The 26080-nt window shown below is 37.2% G+C and overlaps 1 protein-coding gene across 1 annotated transcript; it reads left to right on the top strand.

The window, feature by feature from the left end:
• The first annotated feature begins 609 nt into the window (after positions 1-609).
• On the top strand, positions 610-25348 carry ano7 (anoctamin 7). The gene is made up of 24 exons (XM_082180631.1): positions 610-961; positions 6216-6369; positions 6657-6714; positions 7022-7170; positions 8181-8288; positions 8378-8514; positions 9504-9561; positions 11407-11517; positions 14486-14648; positions 15654-15744; positions 15845-15941; positions 16056-16199; positions 16348-16485; positions 16587-16685; positions 18161-18263; positions 18344-18455; positions 18529-18583; positions 18766-18863; positions 18959-19113; positions 20603-20808; positions 22184-22320; positions 23063-23153; positions 24073-24192; positions 24372-25348. The coding sequence occupies exons 2-24, from the start codon at positions 6280-6282 to the stop codon at positions 24504-24506; spliced, it is 2655 nt and encodes an 884-aa protein (XP_082036757.1). The 5' UTR covers positions 610-961; positions 6216-6279; the 3' UTR covers positions 24507-25348.
• Positions 25349-26080: the final 732 nt, after the last annotated feature.

Raw genomic sequence — 26080 nt, 5'->3', positions numbered from 1 at the left:
GGAAAACCAAATTAAATTAAATTCTCAAGCTGAATTAAGTAAAGCAAGAATGTAATTTAGTTTTGACCTGACCTTTAGTTTTGATGTCCGTAGATTGTATATTGACGGATTTGCTCTAATTAATCTGAACATCAAATTGTTAGATTTATTCCATCTGAACAGTTTTGCCTTGCCCGTCTTACTGGAGAATCTCACCTTTACCATGAAAGAATAATTGTATTTAATTGATTCTTCAGATAACTGACATTGCTTTGTGTAATAACAATTGTGTTCATCAGAGCTCCTTTCTTCTGTTTAGCTGGATTTTGCTCCTTTGTGCTTGTAGTGTTTTCTTGTGTATTCACTGATAAGTGGAAGATATCAAGATATACATCTTCAAAATACAGTAATAATATTACATTACATACACAGTTTTCTCATTAAATAAACTTCCTCTTTCATAATTGTAGGTTAACAAATATTTATAATATTAAAGGAATTGAATTAATTTTACAGTTTTAAAAATGTGAAGCATGAAATATGTTTATTTGCATTGAAGCCTAAAACTGCAACTAAAGCTAACGTAAAGCTAATGTTTTGTCACTCTGACAAGACTGATACACTGATACTGTATATAAGTCATTTATGAGTGTTTGGTTTCAATGTGTGTCTGTGTGTCCATATTTGCAAGTATGTGTGTGTAGCTAAAGTTAAGAGAAACTCCTCCTTAACAGCAAACATGACCAGACTCTACCCCTCCTTTTCCTCTTTACTTGCACTCTATTCGTCCTTTCCACTCTATTCGTCCTTTCAAAACATCGGGAGATTTTTATCCTGCAACAGCTCTGGAGCCTTGGAAAGCATCACTTAAAATCTTTTGGGAAAGGTTTTAAAGATAATGTCAACATCTTTGAGCTGAGGAGAACTGAAGGAGAAACAAATGCAGAGAGGAGGAGAGAGCGATTCAGGAAGGAAACTACAGGTGAGTAGCAAGAGAGCCGAGATGAAAAAATACCCAAAAAACTCTGCCATGATCTATGAGACATTGCTGACGGGAAGTTGGAACAAATATTTGCTTCATTAGGCATTTATTTGCGTGATTTGTTTATTAATAGCTGGTCACACTTTATATTAGGTTTATTTAATTACTATGTACTTGCATAAAAACATTTTTTTAGGTACATTGTACTTATTGTATCTTACATGTGCGTATTGCAAATCACTTTTGCTGCTATTGAGGTCAGATACGGGTTTGGTGGGACAGGTTTGGTGGTATGGGTAGGTTTAAGGGTGGGGAAGGGTCAACAATGTTATGTAATTACAGAAATTAATTACTGCTGTAATTACAGGCAGGTATTTCTTTAAATATAAGTACAATGTAAAAACATGTATGTACACAATAAGTGATTAATTTAAATTATAATACTGATGCAATGAGATCCAGGCAGACAAGGAATGATTGTCAAAGATCAAATTTGAATAAGGAATAACAAATATATTAAGTACAAAGTGTAAAACAAATGAATTAAGTAAATATTAAAATTGTAGCAAACTGGTTTTAATATAAATAAGATCTATCTTCAATAGTTTATAATAAAATCCAGAGTATCTAACAGATTAACATTTTGAAGATCGGAGTATAGTCAAGTCAAGTAAAGTATATTTGTATAGCGCTTTTCACAATACAGATTGTATCAAAGCAGCTTCACAGTATTAAATTAAAATAATACAACAAGGTTTGTTTCTAGTGGAATTTATTGATTGATAAAATTAAATTCAATATCCCCAAAATATCCCCATAGAGAAAGTATAGAGAAAGAAGCAGAAGTGAAGAGCAAAATAAGAGCAACCAATATATATACAGGAAACTTACATCCTCCTAAACTTATGTTTTGGTCTGATAAAAAAAAAAATGCAAGTACTGTGACTAGTCCAAGTTAGTTTTGCACGTACACGTGCAAAGTTTTCTTTTAAATTGATAAATATATGTATAGAATAGTAAGTGTTTGTATTAATGTGTCAAGTTTTAACGGAAAAGATGCATCTTCAGCTGTGTAAGGGTGGATTTCCTGCAGGGGTTCAGGCTGAAAGACTGCCGAATGACTAAAGAAACATTGTCAGCAAGATGGTAGAAAACTGTACATTTCTTGTCTATTACCACCCACTGCCACTTATACCAACGACGGAAATAAGCGCAGTTACAATAGCTTAATATGTGGGAGAGCATTGCTGTAGAGAGAGACAATATTGTATTGCAATAGCAATTCAAAGTCAATACCAAACCAAAACTAGTTAGCACATTATTTGTAATTGAAATGGTTTAATGACAAAATATGGCTATGGTTACACTTAAAATAGTTACAAAATAGATGTATGAGATGATGATAACTTATATCATTAATCTTACCCAGCATGTAAAATGTTACCAGAGAGAGAGAGAGAGAGAGCGAGAGAGAGAGAGAGAGAGAGAGAGAGAGAGAGAGAGAGAGAGAGAGAGAGAGAGAGAGAGAGAGAGAGAGAGAGAGAGAGAGAGAGAGAGTAAGATGAAAGAGACAGAGAAAGAGTTACAATCTTCTTTTATCCTTTCCCTGACCATGTGACTTTTACCCAAACTTGAGACGTTCAAACTGACCAATCAGATCATTCAAACTTCCCCCATTGTACTAAAGGTGTGACAATTCATAGACCCCCAAAGTACACACATCTTGGCCAAAAGGCCTTGATCACTGTCAGACCCAGCATGTAACCCATCTGTGCCTTTGGGAACTCCAAATGGTCCGTGTGGTAGAAAAAGGGGGGTGGAAAACAGTAAAGCAAATGACTTTGTTTGTTTCAAATATCTTGGATTATTTTCAATCCTACAGCTGTTTCTTGAAAATTCGGTTGAGATAGGCAGGTCATTCACCAGCTTGGAACAGTCCAGGTAAAGGTCAGAGAAAGTATGCAAGATACAAATATATATAGGATGTGTTGTTTTGACACCTTTAGGCCTTTAAGATGCAGATCTTGCATTATCTAATGTCTGCAGAGATGGAAATATTTTGATACAAAGGTACATCACTGAAACAATTATGATGGAAAACACGCCCACCTGATCTTACAGCACAGAAGAGACACCAAAGATCTTATATTTCTAAATAATCAAACATAGAGCATATAGTAAAATATATATTAATGATTAAAGAAATCGCCTCGGGTTACTGGACTGTAAAACTGTTTCCTGAAAAAGCGGGAACAAGATGCTGCGTCATACGCTATGGAAAACCTCTCTGTTTGACCGGTTGTGAAGCATGTGTGGCAAACTATGCCTAGAACTTGGCTTAAATAACCTCTGATGATAATGTCATTGGAATGCTTGTGAGAGACTATAAATTGATGTGAAACAGGTGCACCTTCAGGTATCACTTTAAAGTAACCAGATGACTATGTATATTTTTTTTAAGTTGCAAAGAGTTTGATGAAAAAATACAAAATGGGGAAAATGTAATGACCATTTCTCCATTTTGACCTAAACTATGGCTTGAAGCTGTACAGTGGGATAGTTCTTTGTACAGTAGATCACTATAATGTCTCACTGTGTGGTTCGAATCCCACAGATCGGTGTGAAGTCACGCTCCTCTGGAACATTCACACACATCTGGTATTTTGGTAGATTATCACTGTAAATAAGGATGCACTTTTATTTAGTAATTATTATTGTTACTAGCACTGATTCCAAATCTTGAGAGAGATAAATACAATGCTGTCCAAAAATCGATTTATAATATTCAAAAACTGGTTAAATCTGGGGTTTTTTTTGGGTTTTTTTTTACATTTAAGATTATACAGTGTTTCTAAAATATGTAAATATGTGACATTGATTAAATATGCATGAATGATCACGTGAACCCTTTGCATGGAAGATCAGATTTAAAAAAAAAAAAAAAAATAATAATAAGTACTAAATTATATTTATGCAGAAGTTAGACATTTATTCACTTTTTGGTCCTGAAAATGACATTTCCAATTTAAACTGTCATAACTGAATGCTTTAGAGCACAGATTTAAGTTTGATTATTGTTGAAGTGAAAAAAAAAGTGAAAAAAAGTGAACTTAAAAAGTTACAAAATTTAACATTGATTTACTGGTATAAAAAAAAAAGCGCAAAAATACCATTTACATTTACATTTATCAGACGCTTTTATCCAAAGTGACTTACATTGCATTATCCTATACATTTATACATAGGCATGTGCAATCCCCTGGGATCGAACCCACAACCTTGCGTTGTTAACGCAATGCTCTTACCACTACAGGAAAGCTGTAGCTCAGCTTTCCTGTAGCCATTTCCTGTAACCATTTTCAACTTTTATATGAAATATATATTTTCCAAAACACGTTTTACTCTAAAACTGTGAGAAAATCAAAGACACCAGCTGTGTTCTAAATTTGAGGTTGATATCTCAAAAAAAGTTGCTTTCAGTGAGAATTTGCTTGTGCGCAGTACCAAAAGTTTAAAGTTCCTAAATTTCTAGATGAAATTCGTTTCCCATTCATTTCCAATGTGGTCATTTTAGACCTTGCAAGTGTGATACAAGTGTCAATACAAGTGTGACTTTTTTTTTTTTTTCAGGACCATTTAACCTTTTTGAATCATATCCATGATTTTGTGTGTGTGTGTGTGTGTGTGTGTGTGTGTGTGTGTGTGTGTGTGTGTGTGTGTGTGTGTGTGTGTGTGTGTGTGTGTGTGTGTGTGTGTGTGTGTGTGTGTGTGTGTGTGTGTGTGTGTGTGTGTGTGTGTGTGTGTGTGTGTGTGTGTGTGTGTGTGTGTGTGTGTGTGTGTGTGTGTGTGTGTGTTCACACAGCAAGTGTCAAAACCTATACCAAGTTTCGTAACATTCCAATGAAGTGAAAAATAGAAAAAAACAGAACTGAGAAAGAAAATGTTCTCAGCGCCGTTAAGTTCATTTTGTTATATGCTTGTAATTTTATTGTTACTATTATGTTAAAATTACTATTAAGTTTTGAACGTTTCTTAGAAGGGCCAACTGTCTGAAATAATGCAGTGATGTAATACTTTAAACTTTAAAGGATGCATTAGTATGACACATGATGACCCAAATTTGACTGTTTGATTGGTAGAAGTGTTTCCCTCACTGACCCCTTTAACTAACATCCTCTTTCACTGTAGTACGTCTGTTTCAGAGATCAGACTCAACACCAGGGTGGTGTAATGGCAAAAAAAAAAAGTATCATAGACATAGAGTGTTTAATGCCTCATGGTTTGATATTTTGTTAAAGTGCAATAACATTCATTATATATTTATATATCATATATATAACATTATATCATTTTCCCAGTTATATCAAATATATTAGTGGTTGAAGGAAAGTGTTTGTGTTTGTACTGTTGTTCTGTGTATGAAGGTTCTCTCGGGGACCCAGTGCGCTTTAGGGAGGTTTTCTCAGTACATTGTGCACATCTTTAAATAGGTCATTTTATAAACAGTGTTTCATCTTCTGAATTCATTCATTAGTTATCTCACGTTACCTACATAATGCTGTTAAGTTTTGAGAACTATTTGATCATCATGTTCTGTTTGAGGTCTGAAAGAGCATTTTAACACCTCAAAAATATCCTGAAATAGCACAGGTTTATGCTTACATTCTTTACAGTATATCAATAACCAAGACTTTTTTATTTAATGTTTTTGAAAGAAGTCTCTAATGCCAATCAAGGCTGCATTTATATGATCAATTACACAGTTAAAATAGTAAAAGTGTGAAATATTGTAATATTCAATATTCAAATAACAGTTTTATATTTTAATATATTTTAAAATATAATTTATTCCATGGAAATGCTGAATTTTCAGCATCATTACTCCAGTTTTCAGTGTCACATGATCCTTCAGAAATCATTATATGATGATTTACTGCTGGAATATATAATTATCATTATCAATGTTGAAAAAATGTATGTTGTAATATTTTCGTGGAAACATTCTATTCAAAATAGTATTAATACTTATATTCAGCAAGGAAGCATTAAATTGATCAAAAGTGGCAGTAAAAAAAAAAAAAAAAAAAAGGATGCTGTCCTTTCTATCCATCAAATAATCCTGAAAATAAATATATTATCAGTTTCCTCAAAAATATTAATTATTTCAAACTTTTGACCGGTAGTTGAACATGCCAGATTGTGTTATATTCTTTATTGCCAAATACTTACTGAATCATTGCATCATGTTTTAAAGGGGGACAGAACTTTTTCAGATTGGCGGTCAGACAACACAGAGGTAAACTGGCTCTTTTGAGATAATGATGAAAAGGAAGAAGAATTTAGTGGAGGACAGCGCCACACTTATCACCCTGTCGGACCACCCCGAACAAACCTACGGGAGCGTGGAGGTACTAGAATTGTCTTTTATCTTGAGTTGGAAAAAAAGTGCAGGTTGTTTACTAAATTCATCAGCGGTCACAAAGAGAGGAAGCTAATTACGAGATAACAATGTAACACAAACATGCCAGATTTCCTCGTATCACTCCGCCACTCCACCCTGATATCCCTGATAAGACACATTTGAGGCTTTTCCGAGGAATTTTCTTGTTAAGATCATTCTCTGAGGTTTGTACGCATGGATATATCAGTTCTTCATATTGATACTGATTGTGGAGAGTGTTCATGTTTTTCACAGACATGTGTGGTACCTCAGGAAAACAAGAATGTATTCAGTGACGGGGTCACCCGAATTGGTGAGTATTATGGGGGAGAACATAAAGGAAAAGACTGTCTTCTGTGTCTATAAAAATAAATGAGGTTTAAAATAGTTGTCATTTTGACAACGGATTTGTCAACAAATATCTTTTAGAGATTTATTTATTTTATTTTATTTATTTTTTTACTTTCTCTACACAATATTTCCTATGTGTTTCCTGTATGAGATTCATCTGTATAATGCCAAGCTACGAATGTTTGATAAATTGCTATTTTGGAAAACATACGACCTCTTATGAAAGCATTTAAAATTGTAATTAATTAGATTTTTTTATTTGATGACAGATTTTGTCTTGGTTTGGGAGGAATCTGTTAACCCCTTGAAGTCGGCAGAACTGGATGAACTCTCGTCCGGTTCCTCGCGTGATACACACAGGAAATGGAGGACAGAATTTCTTTCCAGACTCCGGGCTGCCGGCCTTCATCAGGAGACGGTATACAGTATGACAACGTTTACATGCACATCAAATTCAGTTTAAGATCTAAATTTGGGTTGCAGCCATATTCAGAATGTGAGGTTTTATATATATATATATATATATATATAAGAAATTAATTATATATAAAAGAAATTAAAAAGAAATAAAATACTTTAGCACAAAATAAATGTTTTTATTCATAGCCCCTGAGTCTGCTCCAGATTCCACTCAAGCCCAGAGTCCATTCCAGCCACAGAGTCCGCTCCAGCCCCTGAATCTCGTTTTTTCAACTCACCAGCCCCTACCATCACATTTACCAGTTCCCAACTCCTAGCTTAGGCTCAGGAATAAAAATTTTGTCCAAATTTTTCAAACCAATGAATCAATCCACAAGCCAAAGGATCACAATTCGCAAATCATGGCCTGGCATTGCATTCCTACAAAGAAATTCCTTTTTTCAGTCTAATAACTTTTCCTCTATGCTTCCCTTCATACTGAAAATCTTGTCACCATCCCCTACTGGTCACATACCTCAGTTAATGGGCATAACTACTTACGTCTATGCTATTTTTATAAGTCACGAAACCATTATCCTACTTAAGCTCTTGGACACCCATCCAGGTACTTTCTGTGCACAACCCACGTCAGATCACTATTTTGTCTGACAGATAATGGGTTAGGGTTTGGTCTAGTTAGTAAGTTGCAGGTAATTATGCATATTTTATAGTTATTACTGTGGTGACGTCATGTAACATTAACAAGGACACTGTAAAAGAATGTGTTGTTATTGTTTTCTCATAATGTAAATGTGATGTGGAGAATCCATGATTGTGATACGTGGGTTTTTGCAATGCAAATAAGCAAAGCTGAGATTCAGCACTCTTGGAACAACATTGGACACCATTAATTTATATCATATGGATCAAAAACGCTGATATATTACCTACATGTTGAACTGAATATAAACACATTAGAAAAGTACACTTTCTAAAGTAATGTCTTTCTCCTATGTGAATGTGTCTCAGAAAGAGGTCGTGCAGGGAAAAACAAAGACTTTTTATGTCCTTCTGAGCGCACCCTGGAATGTTCTGTGTTATTATGCAGAGGAGATCAGCCTTCGAGTGCCATTACAGGTAAAGCATACCTGATCTTTTATATCATAAAGTAAATTATACATATACTCAATATATCTTAACTGTTCTTCTCTTTTGGGTGATTTCAGGTTGTGACAATTCCAATATCAAACTGGTCTGAGAACATCCTAGAAAAACTGCACATCCCAAACATGATGGCACAAGATGTGCCCAACCTTCCACCGGACTACTATACCTGCCAGTTCCGCAGCAATAAACTAGAGAGGTACCGATCCATACTGATCCAAAAAGGGACAAATATTACTGTTTGGGGTTCTTCTGGTTCTTTCCCTCAGCCGTTTTTTTTGTGTGCAAAATCCCAAAATTCGAAGAAACGGGTGCAAAGTATCAGTAATACAATGATAAAAAGTTGCTGGAACTGGGGAAGCCTGTGACTTCTTTGTGAATAAGATTTTATGTGCATCTTGCAGTTTCCATTTAGTGAATATTTAAGTAATATCCCAGCATTTGCATAAAAATAAATGGATGGAAACAAAATATGCACCTCACACGATTTAACAAGTTGGTGGTTTGTGATGGAAGGAAGTGAGTTAAAAAATAGTGAACTGTAAACATGTATTCAAACCCTGTGTGCAAAGAGGATCTGAGCCTGTCATGTAACATGCAGTTCATACACTTTAGTGTTTGCATAGAGTCAGCACCTCCTTAAATACAAACACATCACACACTCCCAAAACACACTTATGCAAAGTTCTTGCTGTGTCAAATGGACTGTATAACCCATATATTTACTCACACACTTACAATCAACTTTTTGTTTCCATAATATAATATAATATAATATAATATAATATAATATAATATAATATAATATAATATAATATAATATAATATAATATAATATAATATAATATAATATAATACTACATTTTTAAAGTTAGGATGATCTAAACAAAGATTGATATAATAGTATTTACAGTATTTACTGAGTGATTTAATTTTTTACAACTGTGCCTCAGTTGAAGCGTCATTATCACCAAAAGTTTTTTTTTTTTTTTTTTTTTTTTTTCACCAAGGAGAGAACAGTCTCAGAGAAGAGCTTACACATGAGACGTGATGTCTCGTGTGAATATCACTTGTGAACTGTATATCTTTATCGTGCATCATTTCAAATCAAGCTTTTGCATATATTCACACTGTTTGGAAAAGTGTGTGTTTACTTTATCTTACACTAATCTTTAATGCTGCTTTTAGGTTTCTTGGACATGAAAACAAAGACACTTTTTTCAAGACCACACAGAGGCACCAGATAGTGAGTTTTGAGAGCTTGTTCTTGAAAATGAAAAGTGCACTAAGGATTTTGTTTGTTTGTTTGTTTGTTTGGCTAATTAAAGGAGCCGTATGTAAGATTGTGGCCAAAACTGGTACTGCAATCACTTTCAAATTACTGAAGAGCGGTGTATCCCCTCCCCCTCCCCCCTGACTCGAGGTTGCCAGATAGGCTGCAGGATCCAGCAGGAACGTAGGCTACTACGTAGCTGTGGTAACTAGAGCAGAGCTGGCAACCTCAATGCCGAAACACTACTGACTTTGGTCCGCTCAACTGGGCTCTTTCTTGCAACAAAATGATATCTATGAAAAGTTTCAGTCTGGATTCAGACCGCATCATAGCACTGAAACTGCGCTCGTTACATTTACATTTATTCATTTAGCTGACGCTTTTATACAAAGCGACTTACAATTGCTATATATGTCAGAGGTCGCACGCCTCTGGAGCAACTAGGGGTTAAGTGTCTTGCTCAGGGACACATTGGTGTCTCACAGTGGATTCGAACCCGGGTCTCTCACACCAAAGGCATGTGTCTTATCCATTGCGCCACCACCACCCCTATATGGGAAAATCACAAATGATTTACTTTTAGCTTCTGACCAAGGCTGTATCTCAATAACGGATCTTCTATCACCCTATAATCCATCACGCTCTTTGAGATCACTAAATTCAAGGCTTTTGGTCATACCTAGGATATCCAGAACCACCAAAGGAGGGAGAGCATTTTCACATTTGGCTCCAAAACTCTGGAATAGTCTTCCTGATACTGTTCGTTGCTCAGACTCGCTCTCCCAGTTTAAAACTAGATTAAAGTCGCATCTCTTCAGCCAGGCATTCATATAATCCTACAGTTCAAACTACAATCCGGCCTCTAGCTCATAAATGCCAGAGGAGAACTGGCCCCCGACTAAGCCTGGGTTCTCCCAAGGTTTTTTTTTCCTCCATTAGGTCACCTGATGGAGTTTTAGGACACCATTAGGTCACTTGATGGAGTTTTTCGGTTCCTTGCCACTGTTGCCTTTGGCTTGCTCAGTTTGGGATATTTTGGGGATATTTAATTTAATTTTATCAATCAATAAATTCCTCTTGAAACAAACTTTGTTGTATTATTTTAATTTAATACTGTGAAGCTGCTTTGATACAATCTGTATTGTGAAAAGCGCTATACAAATAAACTTGACTTGACTTGACTTGACTTGACTTGACTTGACTTTGTGATTGGTAGATAGGTGGAGGGTGGCACTTCAGGCCAAAACACAAGATGACAACATCAACATGAGTTGAGGGCTGCAACTTCACTTTTTAAATGACAATATCCTGGCCGGACTACTGTTGTCAGTGATATAAGTATTTGAAATTAACATGATTTTTTACTGTCTAGTGACATATCAGGGCCATTTTATGATTAATTGAAATACATTTCTTACATACGGTTCCTTGTGACACATCTTGGGCTTTATACTGACACCTGCTGCTGTGCATTGCATTGTGTGAAACATTTTTTAGTTTCCAAAGTCATTGTTGAAACACCCTAATTGGAGGGGAAATTGTATCCCATGATTTATTTATTTCACAAATTAGTAGTATTCTGATTATTTTAATTTAAAATGGACGCCGCCATGAGGGAATAGCACCCTTATATAGAGTATAAAAACCCTGACATGATATTAAAAGTACAGTATGGGTTAGCACATTTTCTTACATGTAGAAAATGAAAAAAAAAAAAAAAAAAAAAAAAAAACTTAATGCACTTTTACTTACCATCATGTTTCTCATACAGTAACTGATCTACTAGTTTTCTGTAATTTCTCTGTCCTTGTTCTGAAGCTATATGAGATATTAGCTAGGACTCCATATGGATCATTGAAGAGAGGGGAGGTTGGAGTCGGCAGGCTGGTTAGTGAGAAAGTTCTCACTGCTGCTTTTCCTTTACATGAGGTACTGTAAGAGTACCCTACATTATCTGAACATTGCCTTAACAAACACACTTCTTATCTGCATATTTCTCTTCTTGTTTTACATATGCATGCAGTGATACGTAAAGTTGACATAAATTAAAATTTGACTTCAGTTACATTCTTAAGGCATTTTCCCTTTCAATGCTGCGCTTGATTTAAGCGCTATGGGGAACGTTTTTGTGCGTGACCAGCTGTGAATATATGTGTGCAAATGTGTTGAACTTTTATAGCCTCGGACAGTGACATCATTGGAATGCGTGCACATCAGAGACTATAATTAGATGTGTCACAGGTGCATCGGCAGGTATTTTGTCTTCAGACAATACTGTGGTGTGTGTGTGCTTCTCAAGATTATGATAGGAGTTAGTTTTTGCTAGGCAGTGAAAAAACATTTCTATTTTCATCTTCACTGTGTCTCACAAGTGAGGGAAAAAGAAAAAAAGGAAAAGATACGAGCGATCTACAAAACTGTTTACGCCCTATGGCTGAATCAGACATACACCAATACTGTTTTGTATGTTTGGGGGAAGAGCATGATGCCCTTGCGTTAGAGCTAGGCTAGTGTGAGCATTGTGAGTTATTAACAGTTAAAATGTTACGCGCTCGTCTCGCCTATTTCCATGGGCTAGCACCTACCATTCCATCGTGGGGCTTGCAAATGGATCTGGCTAAGGAGCGAGAGACGGGTCCGGCCCTATCACTCACTCTCTCTCCGGGTCCTCTCGCATGATCCCGGCACCTCTTCGGCTCGTGCAAAGGACAACGAATCTCTTGGATCCGGTTTGGATTTCGAGTTACCAACCTCCGAGTGTTCCTCACGTGATGACCTGATAACAGCTAGACTGGCCACGTGAACAAGAGACCCCCAAACGATCTAAACTGGAAGACAGGTTTCTGTCTGGTGGCCAGGGGGAGGGACGACAACAACAGTCTCTCCCATCTTTGAAGACCTCCATGACGAGTTAACTGGTTCATGGGGGAAACCTTATACTTCCCGTGTCAAATGTTCCTGCTTGATGCCCCCATTTCAACTTCTGGCCTGTTTGGCAGCTCGGTGAAAACAGTCGGGATGGGGCGCTTAAGTCTACCCGCCTCTTCCCGATACCCCCACAAAACCTCTGTATGATCCCGCCACCTCTGGTGTTATAGGGGACAGCAGCTTCCAGTGAAGTTTTGGTCGTTCCGTTGCTTCCTGTCATCACCCAGGACACAGAACGTCCAATATCCCCTCAGAGGGAGGGATCAAAATTGGTACCCATTTTGTTGATGGCTATATTTCTGGCCCTGAAATACTTCCTCCAGCAGCTGAGAAGCTGCCATGTCCTAGTGCGGGTGGACAACACAATGGCAATTCTCTTACATAAATCACCAGGGTCAGTCTGCGCTCGCAGAAAATACCAACAGGGGAATGGAAACTCCAACTCGAGGTAGAGAAACAAATTTGGTCAAAATTTCACAAAGCAGAGGTGGACCTCTTCACCTCCCAACAGACAGCGCAATGTCCCCTCTATTTCTCTCCTAGTCACCCAGTCCCTCTATGCAATGCGATGACGCATAAATGGCCCAGAATGCGCCTGTATGCGTTTCATCCAGTTGCTCTGCTCCTGGAAGTTCTAGCCAGAGTTCGCCATCAAGGGTCTTGCCTCTTACAAACAGAATATGGTTCTCGGAGATAATATCTCTTCTCGACGGCTCGCTCTGGGCGATACCGGAGAGAAGGGACCTTCTGTCTCAAGCTCAGGGGACAATATTTCATCCTCCCGAGCTATGGCCCGAGATTCCCTAGCCTGAGCTTCATGTTTGGCCCCTGAAGGGTACCAACTGAGAGACACTGGGCTTTCACCTGAAGTTATAGCGACCATTCTCAGTCCTAGGGCTCCTTCCACTATGAAAAATTAAGCCAAAATGGGGTGTCTTTGAAAGGTGGTGCACTGCACGTAACGCAGATCCAGTTAACTGCCAGATTGCTTCAGTTCTGGAATTCCTGCAGGAGAAATTATTATGAGGCACATGCCGCACCACTCTCAGGGTTTATGTGGCCGCTTTATCAGCTTGCCATACCTTGATTGATGGGGTGCCACTTGGGAAACATCCTCTGCTCTCCCTCTTCGTTCGTGGAACCAGGCGGCTGAGGACTCCCGTTAGAACCAAGATCCCTTCATGGGACTTAGCTATAGTCCTGGAGGGTTTGGTAGAGACCCCCTTTGAACCCGCTTTTAAGATGTTTTTTCCTTATGGCTATCACTTCTTTAAAAAGAAGTGGGGATTTACAGGCTCTGTCAGTCTCGCCATCCTGCCCCAGGACTTTGCCCCAGGAATGGTGAAAGCAATCTAGTATCCACATCCTGACTACTTGCCTAAGGTCCCTTTCTAGACCGTACATCTGGTCACTTTCGAGGCCTTTTACCCTCCGCCGTTCACAACGCCGGATCAGAAGAGACTTCACAGACTGTGTCCAGTCCGTGCTATCCAGACCTACAAAGAACAACTATTTGGTTGTCAAGGGGGACATAACATTCCACAAAACAGACAATTTAGACAAAATTAAACCTGCCGATGCAACAACCTGCACATCTAATTATAGCCTCTGACGTGCACGCATTACAATGACCTCACTGTCCGAAGCTATAAAAGTTCAAAGTCAATTCCATTGACATGTTGCGCACATATATATTCACAGCTGGTCATGCACAAAAGCGTTCCCCATAGCGTTTAAATCTCTACGTATAATAACTTCCTTTTTTGTCTGACACCAAGCAACGTCTTATTTTTGAACCCCTCCATGACAACCATGAATATGTATTATTATTATTATGTTGCCATATAATTCCCACTTTTCACAATCCAGTTAATGGAAAGATGTCACATTACGAAAGCAAAATGGGGTGATATGTAGCATAATTTAATGTTTATTTTGAACTGGTGATGATTTGTGTTCTTCTCATTAGGGTCCATTTGAGATCCCGAAGACTCTAGATCCACAGTCTCTCAACATGAGACAGATTCTGCATCACTACTGGGCTCGCTGGGCTTGCTGGAGAAAGTACCAACCTCTGGATCACATTCGCGAATACTTTGGCGAGAAGATAGCGCTCTACTTTGCATGGTTGGGTATGACTGAACTATCTATCTATCTATCTATCTATCTATCTATCTATCTATCTATCTATCTATCTATCTATCTATCTATCTATCTATCTATCTATCTATCTATCTATCTATCTATCTATCTATCTATCTATCTGTCTGTCTGTCTATCTGTCTATCTGTCTGTCTGTCTGTCTGTCTGTCTGTCTGTCTATCTATCTATCTGTAACATGTGTCTGCTTTCATCTATGTTGTCATGAGGACTCTTATTTTGAAATTATTTTCTGTGCCCATTGTCCCTATGTTCTCTTCCTGTGTTTAGTTCATGTTTGCCTTGTTTGTTTCCATATTTACCCTGATTAGTTTCCATATTAATCTAGTCATCTAACCAAATCATCTACACCTGTTCAGTATTAGCCCTTGTATTCCCTTACAACCGATTCGCCGATTCGCCCACTTATACTGCGCACTAAAAGTATGTACTCTTTTTGTGAAGAAAGAGTAGATACCTTTGAGTGTGTAGCAAAAAGTAGACAAGCTTTGTGACATACTATCATGTCATACAATTGAGTCTTTAACGGTTGTTCTCTGTCGCATCCTGTCACAGTAAACTGGCCTGTCAATCATCTTGTCAAAGTTAAAATCCTCCACATTTAATTTAATTTAATTTCCTGCAATGATGCAGAAGCACGTAGATCTGCAGTCACGGGTCTTTCATGCGGAGACTCTCCTCATATTAATGCATATTAATGCATTTAAAAGTTAATGGCCAAACAGATCTTTATAAAAGTCCACATTGTTATTGCAGATGAATTATAACACGGATAACATTAAATCCCTTCGGGTTGTAATCTCACTTAAGATGGCGGAATACCCTGTGAAGTCCACTTCGCAGTCCACTTACGGTCGAATGGAACGCACCTATAGGGACGACGGGCACAGAGAATAACTCCAAATTAAGAGTCCATATGCAGCCTTTGAAATGGGACAAAGCTTATGACTAACTTTCCGTCCTTTTCTCATCTGTAGGCTTCTACACAGGCTGGTTATTACCAGCAGCAGTAGTGGGTTTTATTATATTTCTGTTTGGTATCTGGCTGATGGTCACCGATGTTCCTGCGTAAGTATTATCACAGACTTTAATAACTGCATAATGTTGATGACCCAGGACTGATCCTGACCCTTGACCCCTGTGGTCTGTGCTGATATCTTTTCCGCAGAGAAGAGCTGTGCTCCAGTCGAGACGCCTTTGTAATGTGTCCATTATGCAACATCTGCAGCTACTGGAACCTCTCCAGCATCTGCTATACTTATAAGGTGACATTTCTACAAGGTCACCTAGTTTTTAAATCGTTTTTGCCATTTTCACGTTCTCTGTGAACTAGCTTTCACATTTTGTACTCAAAATACTTGTTCATAAATTTGCGATAGGCAGGCTTACTATTTGACAATGGAGGAACTGTGTTCTTCAGCATATTCATGTCTCTGTGGGCCGTCACCTTCCTGGAGTACTGGAAGCGCACAAGCTCCATACTCTCCCACCGATGGGACTGTTCCGAATTTGAAGATGTAGAGGTGATTAAGTTGGTTACACAGTGTCTAACCTTTAATATGCACAAGTCTTCAGGCTAGAGCAATGCAACTAATATTTTGGCTAATAGAATAACAACAATATAATGCTTTGTCTCCATTGCTTTCCATAATATTTCTATTCTGACATTAGGAGAGGCCAAGACCAGAATTTACAGCATTGGCACCCATGACGGTTCGTAATCCTGTGACTGGGACTGAGGAGCCCTATTTTCCAGAGACTCAACGACTGAGTCGTACTCTAACCGGCAACATGGTCGTCATTCTAATGGTTAGTCAATGGTTTTTCATCTCACATCTGTTGAGAAATCTTGCCTACACAATTTTAAAATCATTGTCATCATGGTTGAATTTTCTTCTTTATGCTTGCAGATTTCCATGGTTTTGATATTCCTAATCGCCATCATCCTGTATCGGTCCATCCTAAGCATCATTATCTACAGATCTCATAATTCCTTCTTCATTTTTTCAGTAAGGTTGTTTCTATTCCTTTTGATACCTAAACCATATTATTTTCACAATAATTAAAGACTGTGAAGTGATTTTTTTCTGATACAGATTTTAAAATCTCTTTGATTTGATACATTTGCATATACATTTACATTAGCAAGCCCTTGTGAAAAAGAAGTACACTCTCAGGAAAAAGGGTATAAAAGCTGTCACTGGGGTGATACACTTTCAAAAGGTACACCTTTGTACCTAGAGTGTACCTTTGTACACAAAAGTATGGAAAGAATATAGAATATTCTCACTGAATTTAATGTTTTCAGACACTTAATTGCATGTTCATTGCAGATAAAGGAAACAGTTAAAATATAGTTTAAAGTTATATTAACTGCGATTAGCTGAACTTGAGAGGGCTTTTTGGACCAACTTAAGTAGGTCATAAAATGGAATGATCTTTTAACATTCGCACACTGTCAGCGTGTGTTGGTTGAGGCAGGATCTAGCAGGAGCAACACGTATTTATTTACAAAAAGAAACAAAAACTAATACACATTGGAGAAAACACGCGGGCGCAAAAGGGGGCAGTTGGATGAAATAGGTTGCTATAGTAACCATCAGGCACACACTAGGAAACTAGAGCCACTTTTTTGAGAATTCCGGGCATAGAACGATTTGTAATTTTGCCGTGCCGAACCAAGCTCAAGTGAAAATATAACTGGAACCATTCCTTACCATTCTTAGAACTGTTCGTCCCGACGGGAGAAAAAGTGGCTTAGGTCAACTGGAAGAAATAAACTCAGGAACCAGGAATATAGAACTAAGGGTATGTTTACAAGACAACGATGTATTAAAAACGGTAACGTTTTTTCTTTGCCTTTTTCGCGTACAGACGACAACGCGGATCTGTGAAAGCGATTGTGGCATTCTTCATGCCAGGCCAGTAGTTGGCGATGTCACTTTGGAAAGAAACACTATGTGCCTATAGACTGAACACGTAATACGCATGCGCATGACGTCACTGTTTTCACAAATTCATGTTTTTGTAGTTTATATAGAGACGATAACAGTATAATTTTCAAAAACTTCCACTTTGAAACCTGTTTTTAAAAGCTTGCATTTTCAGGCCCTCAAAACGTTGTCATGTAAATAAACGGCCAAAACGTAAAAAAGTTTTCTGGTTTTAATTAAAAACTATGTCTGGTAAACGACCCCTAAGCCAGAAACCAAAATGAGAACATAACCCTGACAAATAACCAAGAAAAAAACATTTTTAATACTGGACACTTAGAACGTTCAGAGAACATTGAGAAATAACATTTTCATAACTTAATGGGAACGTTTGCAAAACATACAATGCAACATCCAGCAACAATGAGTCAAAAGCGAATGCCTTGCGCTAATATTTACACCGATGTAAACCAGCCATTGCTTAATCACATATTGCAGCACAATTTTAACATTATGCTTTGCTTACTAAGATATCTTTTTCACCCCTGTAGGCTGGAAGGATAGCTAGCCTTACTGGTTCTATGCTAAATTTGCTGGTTATTCTATTGTTGTCACGGCTTTATACTTACCTGGCCCAAATTCTGACACGATGGGGTAAGCTATTTCCTATCTACACATACTATTTTGGTATTTCTTTATGCCAAAACAAAGTATCATCCTCTTCCTTCTATTAGAAATGCACCGCACCCAGACCAAATACGAGGACGCGTTCATCCTCAAGGTTTTCATCTTCCAGTTTGTCAACTTCTACTCATCTCCTGTTTACATTGCGTTTTTCAAGGGAAGGTGGGTATGCAGGTAGAATGCATGAATATGTATGGAGATTCAATATTCAACTAATGTTTGATCTGTTCTACAGGTTTGTTGGATACCCTGGAAATTATGACACACTCCTAGGAATCCGAAATGAGGATGTGAGTGTTTACACTGTTGGAAAGTGTCACATAGTCCTCCTTTGTTTGTTTAAAACTAGTAAAATGAACACTGCCAGCCACAACTCCGCAATATTTCTCCCTCAATTATGAATTGTGGAAAAATATGCAGAATCCGGAATACGAATATCTCATTAATACATTTGTGTCCCTCTTGTATGTAGTGTGGCTCCTCTGGATGTCTCATTGAACTTGCTCAAGAGCTGTTAGTCATCATGGTAGGCAAACAGGTCATCAGCAACATCCAGGAATTTGTCTTGCCGTAGGTCTTTTATGCATCCAATCCATCTTCGTTTTGTTTGCTCTTTATAGTGTATTTTATTATAGGCCTAAGTTTTCTCCTTCTCTTTCCAACAGTAAATTAAAGACCTGGTGGCACAGGAGGAAGCTGAAGCCAGCTCCCAGTCAGGAGGTGATAGATGAACCCGACACCAGTCCAGAGATCAGTCCATGGGAATCTAACTATCAGCTGCTAGTGTGTGAAGGGCTGTTCGATGAGTATCTAGAAATGGGTGAGACCTTTTAATGTAATTTAATAGATTTAATATATTTTAAAATGTAATTTATTCCCTGTGATCAAAGCTGAGTATTCAGTATCATTACTTCAGTCTTCAGTGTCACATGATCCTTCAGAAATCATTCTAATACGCTGATTTAGTGCTTAAGAAACATATCTGTTTATCAGTTCAAATCTCTATAAAAACTGGTTGTCCGGTGAATGGAAATATCCATTAAGATTTTAAAGACATTCTATTAGGGTCACAGTCACAGACGATATCCAGTCAATGAATTATTGTCTCTGACAGTTCAACTATAATGTGAACAGAAATAATCCCCTGTCGGATTAATAAATTCGCTTCCCATAACCGCTTTAGACTGGTTTGTGCAATGTAAATCTTGTTAATTTTATTCACTTATTTAAAATTTCTCTGTGTATTGTTGAGAATCATGATTTGTATTACCTTTTGTTCTTATTGTAGCGTCTACTATCTAATTATAATGAAATGTATTATGAGAATGATTTATAGAAGAGATGTTTCTTTTTTTTTTTTTTATCTTAAAGTGCCCCAATTATGCTATTTTAAAGGTTCGTAATTTTATTTTGGAGGTCTCCTAAAAAATAGGTTTACATGAATCACAGGTAAAAAAACACTTTTTCTCATAAAATACATTGCAGCATCAGCTCTTTTCTCACAGTGTCTGAAACAGTCCGATCAAGGATTCACTCTCTTTAAATCCCTACTCTGCTCTGATTGGTCAGATGACCCAGTCTGTTGTGATTGGTCTACTCTGCTCTGATTGGTCAGATGACCCAGTCTGTTGTGATTGGTCAACCGCTTACAACACGTGTCAGAAATGAAACGGTCATCTGAATATCAGCTCCAGAAGCTTCCTCAGCACTTGATACACAGTGATACAAACAGTAACGATTGTAAACGGCGTAAATTTTGATGTATCAATTCGAGCCAATTCAAGTCCTCATTCTTTTGAAGTGTTGCAACGTGGATTAGCTTTCGCAGTGCAGAAAACAGCGTCTTCCCGACATGTCAACAACACAAACCAAGCTCTTCCAGTTTCAGCTAACTACAGTGTTTGAGGGTCAATGTACACGTTGTTTGCAAGCAGCCAATGAAGACCAATGAAGTATAATGCAAATTAGTTTCAAACCAATGTAGGTTTGAGCAGGAAGTGAGACTGGAATTACTGATGAATCCTTTCAGGCAGTTTAGAATTGGCTCTTTCTTAGAAAATACCTTAATTTATTGTACTCTTTAAAACTTTGCTGGCCTTTTAAACTTATAAACAGCTAGGCCTATATTACACACTACAATGAAAGGTAATATCCGACAAAAGCATAATAGGGGTGCTTTAAAATAAATTATTTGTGACACACTATATTACCATCATAACAAAAACTACAATTTTAATAGCTTTCAAATTGGAGGCAACTGCAGTTTAGCACAGATGAAACGCTGATTTTGGAATTCTTTATCTTGTCAGTTCTGCAGTTTGGCTTCATTACCATCTTTGTAGCAGCCTGTCCTTTGGCTCCGTTGTTTGCCTTGATAAATAACTGGGTGGAGGTGCGTCTCGACGCCCAGAAGTTTGTGTGTGTGTACCGCAGGCCCGTTGTGGAAAGAGCACAAGACATTGGCATCTGGCTGACCATCCTACAGTTCATCTCCTACCTGGCTGTCATCAGTAATGTAAGGGGCTTCTTAATTTATATTGATTATTTGGGGCCAAGCACCAATATGTGTGTGTCTTTTTATCCTGCATCTTTATCAGGAAGGGAGACTCGAACCGTGAAAAGTTTGTAAAGGTTGGCACAGTGATTTGAGTGTCTTTTCATCCCTCTAGTGCCATGTCACCCCCCTTTTGATCATACATCTAAGATTAAATGGATGTAATTCATGAATGGTTTAAGATTTGTCTCTTTTTAAAGATACTCAGCAGATTTCTGCAGAGGTGAACGCGTTTCAAAAGATTAAAGTGTAAAAAAGTTGCAGGTAACTGTAAAGCAAATGTACTGAACCACAAATTGAGCCCACTAAATGATTTACCATTTCCATGGTAACTCAATGTCCAATTTCAAAACGTTTTTCAAAGGATGAATTTTGAGTGTTTAAGCTTTCGATACCTAATTTTTGATGATTAAAAGGCCATAACAAAAGCATGCCAAGTGTCCTGCTACTGGAACACTGACAATTAACATAAATCATCTTGAAATTTAGTTTAGATTATCTTGAGACTATATACAGGTTCAAATTTATAATATGTCCAACGTAATCTCATGCCGATTTGTAACTATTTTACATTTTGGCGAATTGGTGGCTAATTCGTATGATCCCTTACGATCTCATTCGTACATTTTCGTATGAGCTGCCTATGTCCCAGTGATGGTAATGTTTAGGGGCTTCATTTTTTAATTTTTCTAAAAATCATACTTTTTTTCGTACATTAAATAAATTTCAAAATGATACAAAATCGCCACCTATGTTTTCCTGTGAGATCGGGTTGATATTGCATTCCCTTGTCACTTATCAACAAATGTGATCACGATTATGCTATTCAAAAAATGTAATGCATGCTTATGCTGAAATATAATGAAATTTTGGTATGCTATATAAAAAAAAAAACATATATCGTGTCATTATGTTTGGTGAGTTGGCTCACGTGATTTATGTTTCACGCTTTAGAACTTGCGTTAAGGGAACATAGTTCCCTGCTTTTCATGGTGCATTGTGGGATTTCAGTGCACTTGTAGGGTTTTGCGATTGATACAGCCCTTAAAATGGCAGACTCCCTGATCAGTGCCCTGACTACTGAACTAGGGAGCCGATTGAGACACAGCCCATGTATCCTTGGCACATTCCCTCGATCAACCTTACAGTGTGTCTGCCATTATGTAGGCTATGCTTGACTCTGCTTTCATTGTTAGTCAATCAACACCGTGAGTTCAGTCACAATTGTGAGTTCATTTACAGCTTTTGATGTCCAAAAATCTCAGTCCAAAATAATGTTAATTAGACAGGCTGTGTGTCCTGTTTAGGCGTGTTTGACGTCCTGTTCTTTTGCCAGGCTTTCCTGATTGCCTTCACATCTGATTTCTTGCCACGACTCTTTTACCGCTACACTGCGGGCAGCATGAGCGGATACATCAACTTCACCCTCGCTGTCGCTCCTGCGGACTTCACCCAAAGCCAAACATCCTGCAGGTGAAGACCAAACTGTTGATATACGATTAAATACTACTGTTTAATAGTTTGGGATTGGGATGTTTGGATTGGGATACATTTAGATACTGTATATGCTCACCAAGGCTGCATTTATTTGATCAGAAATGTAATTTTATTCCTGTGATCAAAGCTGAATTTTCAACATCATTTCTCCAGTCTTCAGTGTCACATGATCCTTCAGAAATCATTCTAAAATCCTGATTTAATGATCAAGAAACTTTCTAATAATCAATGTTTAAAAAAATTGTGCTGCTTCATATTATTTGATAAACAGAAAGTTTAAAATAACAGCATTTATTTGAAATAGAAGTCTTTTGTAACATTATAAATGTGTTTACTGTCATTTTTGATCAATTGAATGAGTGCTTGCATAAAAAAAAAAGTAACTGAACCCAACATTTTAATGTTAATGTTTGTACCGCTCTATAAAACACCTAGAAATCACATAACTAAATAGTAGAAGCTCTTTGTGTCAGTCGGGGAACATCTTTTCTTGCTGTTTTCATGTTGTTCATTGTAAGGTTAGGATGCATGATAAAGAGACTGAATAAGAATGCACTCGTTTACATTTTTGCAGTATTACTGAGCCCATGACCTTGTAAAGCTTGTATATCATTTCTATTAGGTTGTTTGCAGTATTTAAATCAGGTACTCTATTAATATTTTAATACATAAGCCATTATGAGTGTTAATCAAGATTTTTTTTTTTTTTTTTTTTTAGATATCGAGGCCTCAGGGATGAGAAAGGACGGCACACACAAGATTACTTTCATCTGCTGGCCATACGACTGAGTTTCGTCATTATATTCGAGGTGCACAGTCTAGCACTAGTTTGACCAAACACAATTTTGTAAACTTTGCACATGTGTTCTGATAATTATAGAAGCCACTGTGTTTCTGCCACTGAATACAAAATTTTAAAAAGGCAATTGTGAAAAAGGTCATTTTTAAAGTGTAAACACATAAATCGGATATGGTTGCAATTGAAAGAATGTGTAAACGGACGGTCGAAAAATCTGATATAGGCAACAAATCAGAATTGGGCATCAAGACCTGCAGTGTAAATAAGCCCTATGGGACAAAGTGTACGCGCGTTATGCACCAGCCTATAGGCTCATATTACTGATGCTCCCTTTACATAACAAAAAAATAAATAAATACTGCGCCATTTACTTTAGACCAGGTTTCAGTTGGTCATTGGCTCAGTCTATTTCAGTGATCTCAAAATAGCAACAAGGCAACAATGCGCCCGAACACAACTTTGTTTTCAGACCAGCAGCTCATGGGTGAACAAATGGGCGCAAATGCATTTGCTATTTAAACAACGTGGCACAGAATGTGAAAATGATAACTGCGTCGGGCTGAAACTAGGAAAAAACACTTGCGTCGCGTCTGGTGCTGCATTTCGCTGGATGTATGATAGGGCCCTATATCTCACAATTCTGCCTTTTTTAACGCAATTGCGAGTTTATATCTCACAATTCTGACTTTTTCCTGCAATTGCATGTTATATCACAATTCTGACTTTTTTTCTCACAATTGCGAGCTTATTTCTTGCAATTCTGACTTTTAATGTTGTTGAAAAAAGTCAGAATTGTGAGAAAAGTCACTATTACCCTTTATGTTTTATTTTGTGACGGAAACAAGCTTCCATATTAATGAGATATGAGATATATATGATTATAAATTGACAACAGAACACAAATGATAAAGTTGATGATGGGTTTTCAGCATGTTGTACTCATGATTGGACGGATTATTGACTGGATGGTGCCAGATATTCCAGAGGAGGTGGAAATTAAGATCAAAAGAGAGCATTACATGGCCAAAGAGGCACTGGCTGAGAATCAGGTGACTTTTATATCGACGAGTTATGACATCATATATTAAAATGAATATAATAATACCTAATCATTATAATTTTTTCAATGTTGATTCCTCATTCATTTTAAATATTGACACACTTTTAAGTGTGGGACGGCTGTTTTTTCTCTGTTTTCATAATCATTGACTCTCCTGTCCTTCTTCAGTCTTTGAGTAAAACTGTCCTGGAGGAGGTGGAGAAGCAAACCTTCGAGCTGCGACGAAGAATGCAGAGTCCTACAAACAGTATCTCCTCTTCCTCCAGTCCATCTCCTGAACACGAGGACAAACCTCCACCCTGACAGTCTGATATATGACACTTTTTTATAAGTCAGGCTCTACAGTGAATAGATGTCTGTAAACTGTTGCCTATTCATTGTCAATAGGCAATTACTTTTAATGCTGTCCTAAATAAATTACACAAGGATCAAATTAGTGTGTCTTGCATCATATTGAAAATAGTACACTGAATGTGTGTGTATTATAGGGTAACATGGGGTAAGAGGACCCTTTATAGATATTTCCATGAATTGGATGTATATTACAGACAGCTTCGCTTTCCAATATAGTCATTTACACTTTCTATAAAAGTTTATCCAGGGGATATAGGCTATATGGATTATTGTAGATTATTACATTTATTGTATAATAAAAGAAAAACAAAAGGATACATTTCTTGTTTTTGTTTTTTTCATTAAAAAAAAAGTGTGTGCATATAGACATTTTCATGTATAAGAAATATAGACCAACATATTAAAAAGTGTAATATAAAAAGCTGGTGTTTACATGCATAATCAAACACCAAACGTAAAAGTCTGTACTTTACCGTGAACAGTGAGGTACTTTCTTTTAGCATATTGTGTGAAACACATCCGTTCACATTTCATTGATGTAACAATAGTTCCCTCTGCTGGTCACAGGATCAACACTATAAGACCAGAATGAGAATCATATGTTCTTCTATAGTTGCGTATTATTTTTAATAGTTGCCTAATTATATCCATCCATCTGGTACCAAGCTAACTAGCACAAGTTTTCTTTTTTCTTTTTTTTTTGATGCCATGGACCAACAAATATGAACAACCTGGTGCGATGCTGTGAAAATGAATATTATGAATATGCGTAAAATAGTTTTTGGAAAATATTTTGTTTCTCCTTTGCTACATTTTTCTACTCACTATATTACTGTGCTGTAAAGATGTATTAATTATCTATTTTAATCGAATTACTTATTTGAATCAACGTTTTATTTATTGTATTTACATATATTTCCATGGGACTGTTTCTTGGGGATGAGTCTGAGGGAAGAACAGGAGACAATGGTAAGGAGAATGCAGAAGACAAAAGGTAGGCTAGGTAAAATAAAAAGTGAACCCCCAGAAACAGTCCCACGGACCCAGCCCCATACCCCATATCTGCAATAATAATTAATAAAGGCTGGTAAAGTACTTCTTCCTGCCTCTATGTATTAATGCTCATGGGTAGCCTAAATGGGTTCCATTTATATGTCAACAAGATTCAACAAGACATTTTCACCTGGCTATACCAGAGGCTATACCCAATGTTTAGATCTGTTGTGGTATTTATGCAAATTAGCACAGTATACGTAATTAGATTATGCATCGTTTGCCCATGTTAACAAACAATAATTTTTTTTTTTTTTTATGTTTGTCTTGATGTAAGTAATCTGTAATTTTCATGGTGATATCTAAAGGTTAAATTGTTAAATCCTATTTACGTAAGAAAAGTAATGAAAAGGCGTATAGGGTATATTTGGGTATTTTTCGAAACTTTATCCTAATGGGATTCTTCGGGGCTTTTTTTCCATTACTCAGGACATATTGAGGATACAAAATCAGTTGAGTTTTGCTTCTGT

Source organism: Leuciscus leuciscus, assembly GCF_965113295.1.
Source record: "Leuciscus leuciscus genome assembly, chromosome: 9".
Taxonomy (NCBI): domain Eukaryota; kingdom Metazoa; phylum Chordata; class Actinopteri; order Cypriniformes; family Leuciscidae; genus Leuciscus; species Leuciscus leuciscus.
This window is presented reverse-complemented; position numbering and strand designations above follow the sequence as displayed.

Coding starts and splice junctions, on each gene's coding strand:
- ano7 (XM_082180631.1), top strand. CDS start 6,280: ATGATGAAAAGGAAGAAGAATTTAGTGGAGGACAGCGCCACACTTATC. Junction 8,289..8,377: donor GCCTTCGAGTGCCATTACAG/GTAAAGCATACC, acceptor GGGTGATTTCAG/GTTGTGACAATTCCAATATC. Junction 9,562..11,406: donor CCACACAGAGGCACCAGATA/GTGAGTTTTGAG, acceptor CTTGTTCTGAAG/CTATATGAGATATTAGCTAG.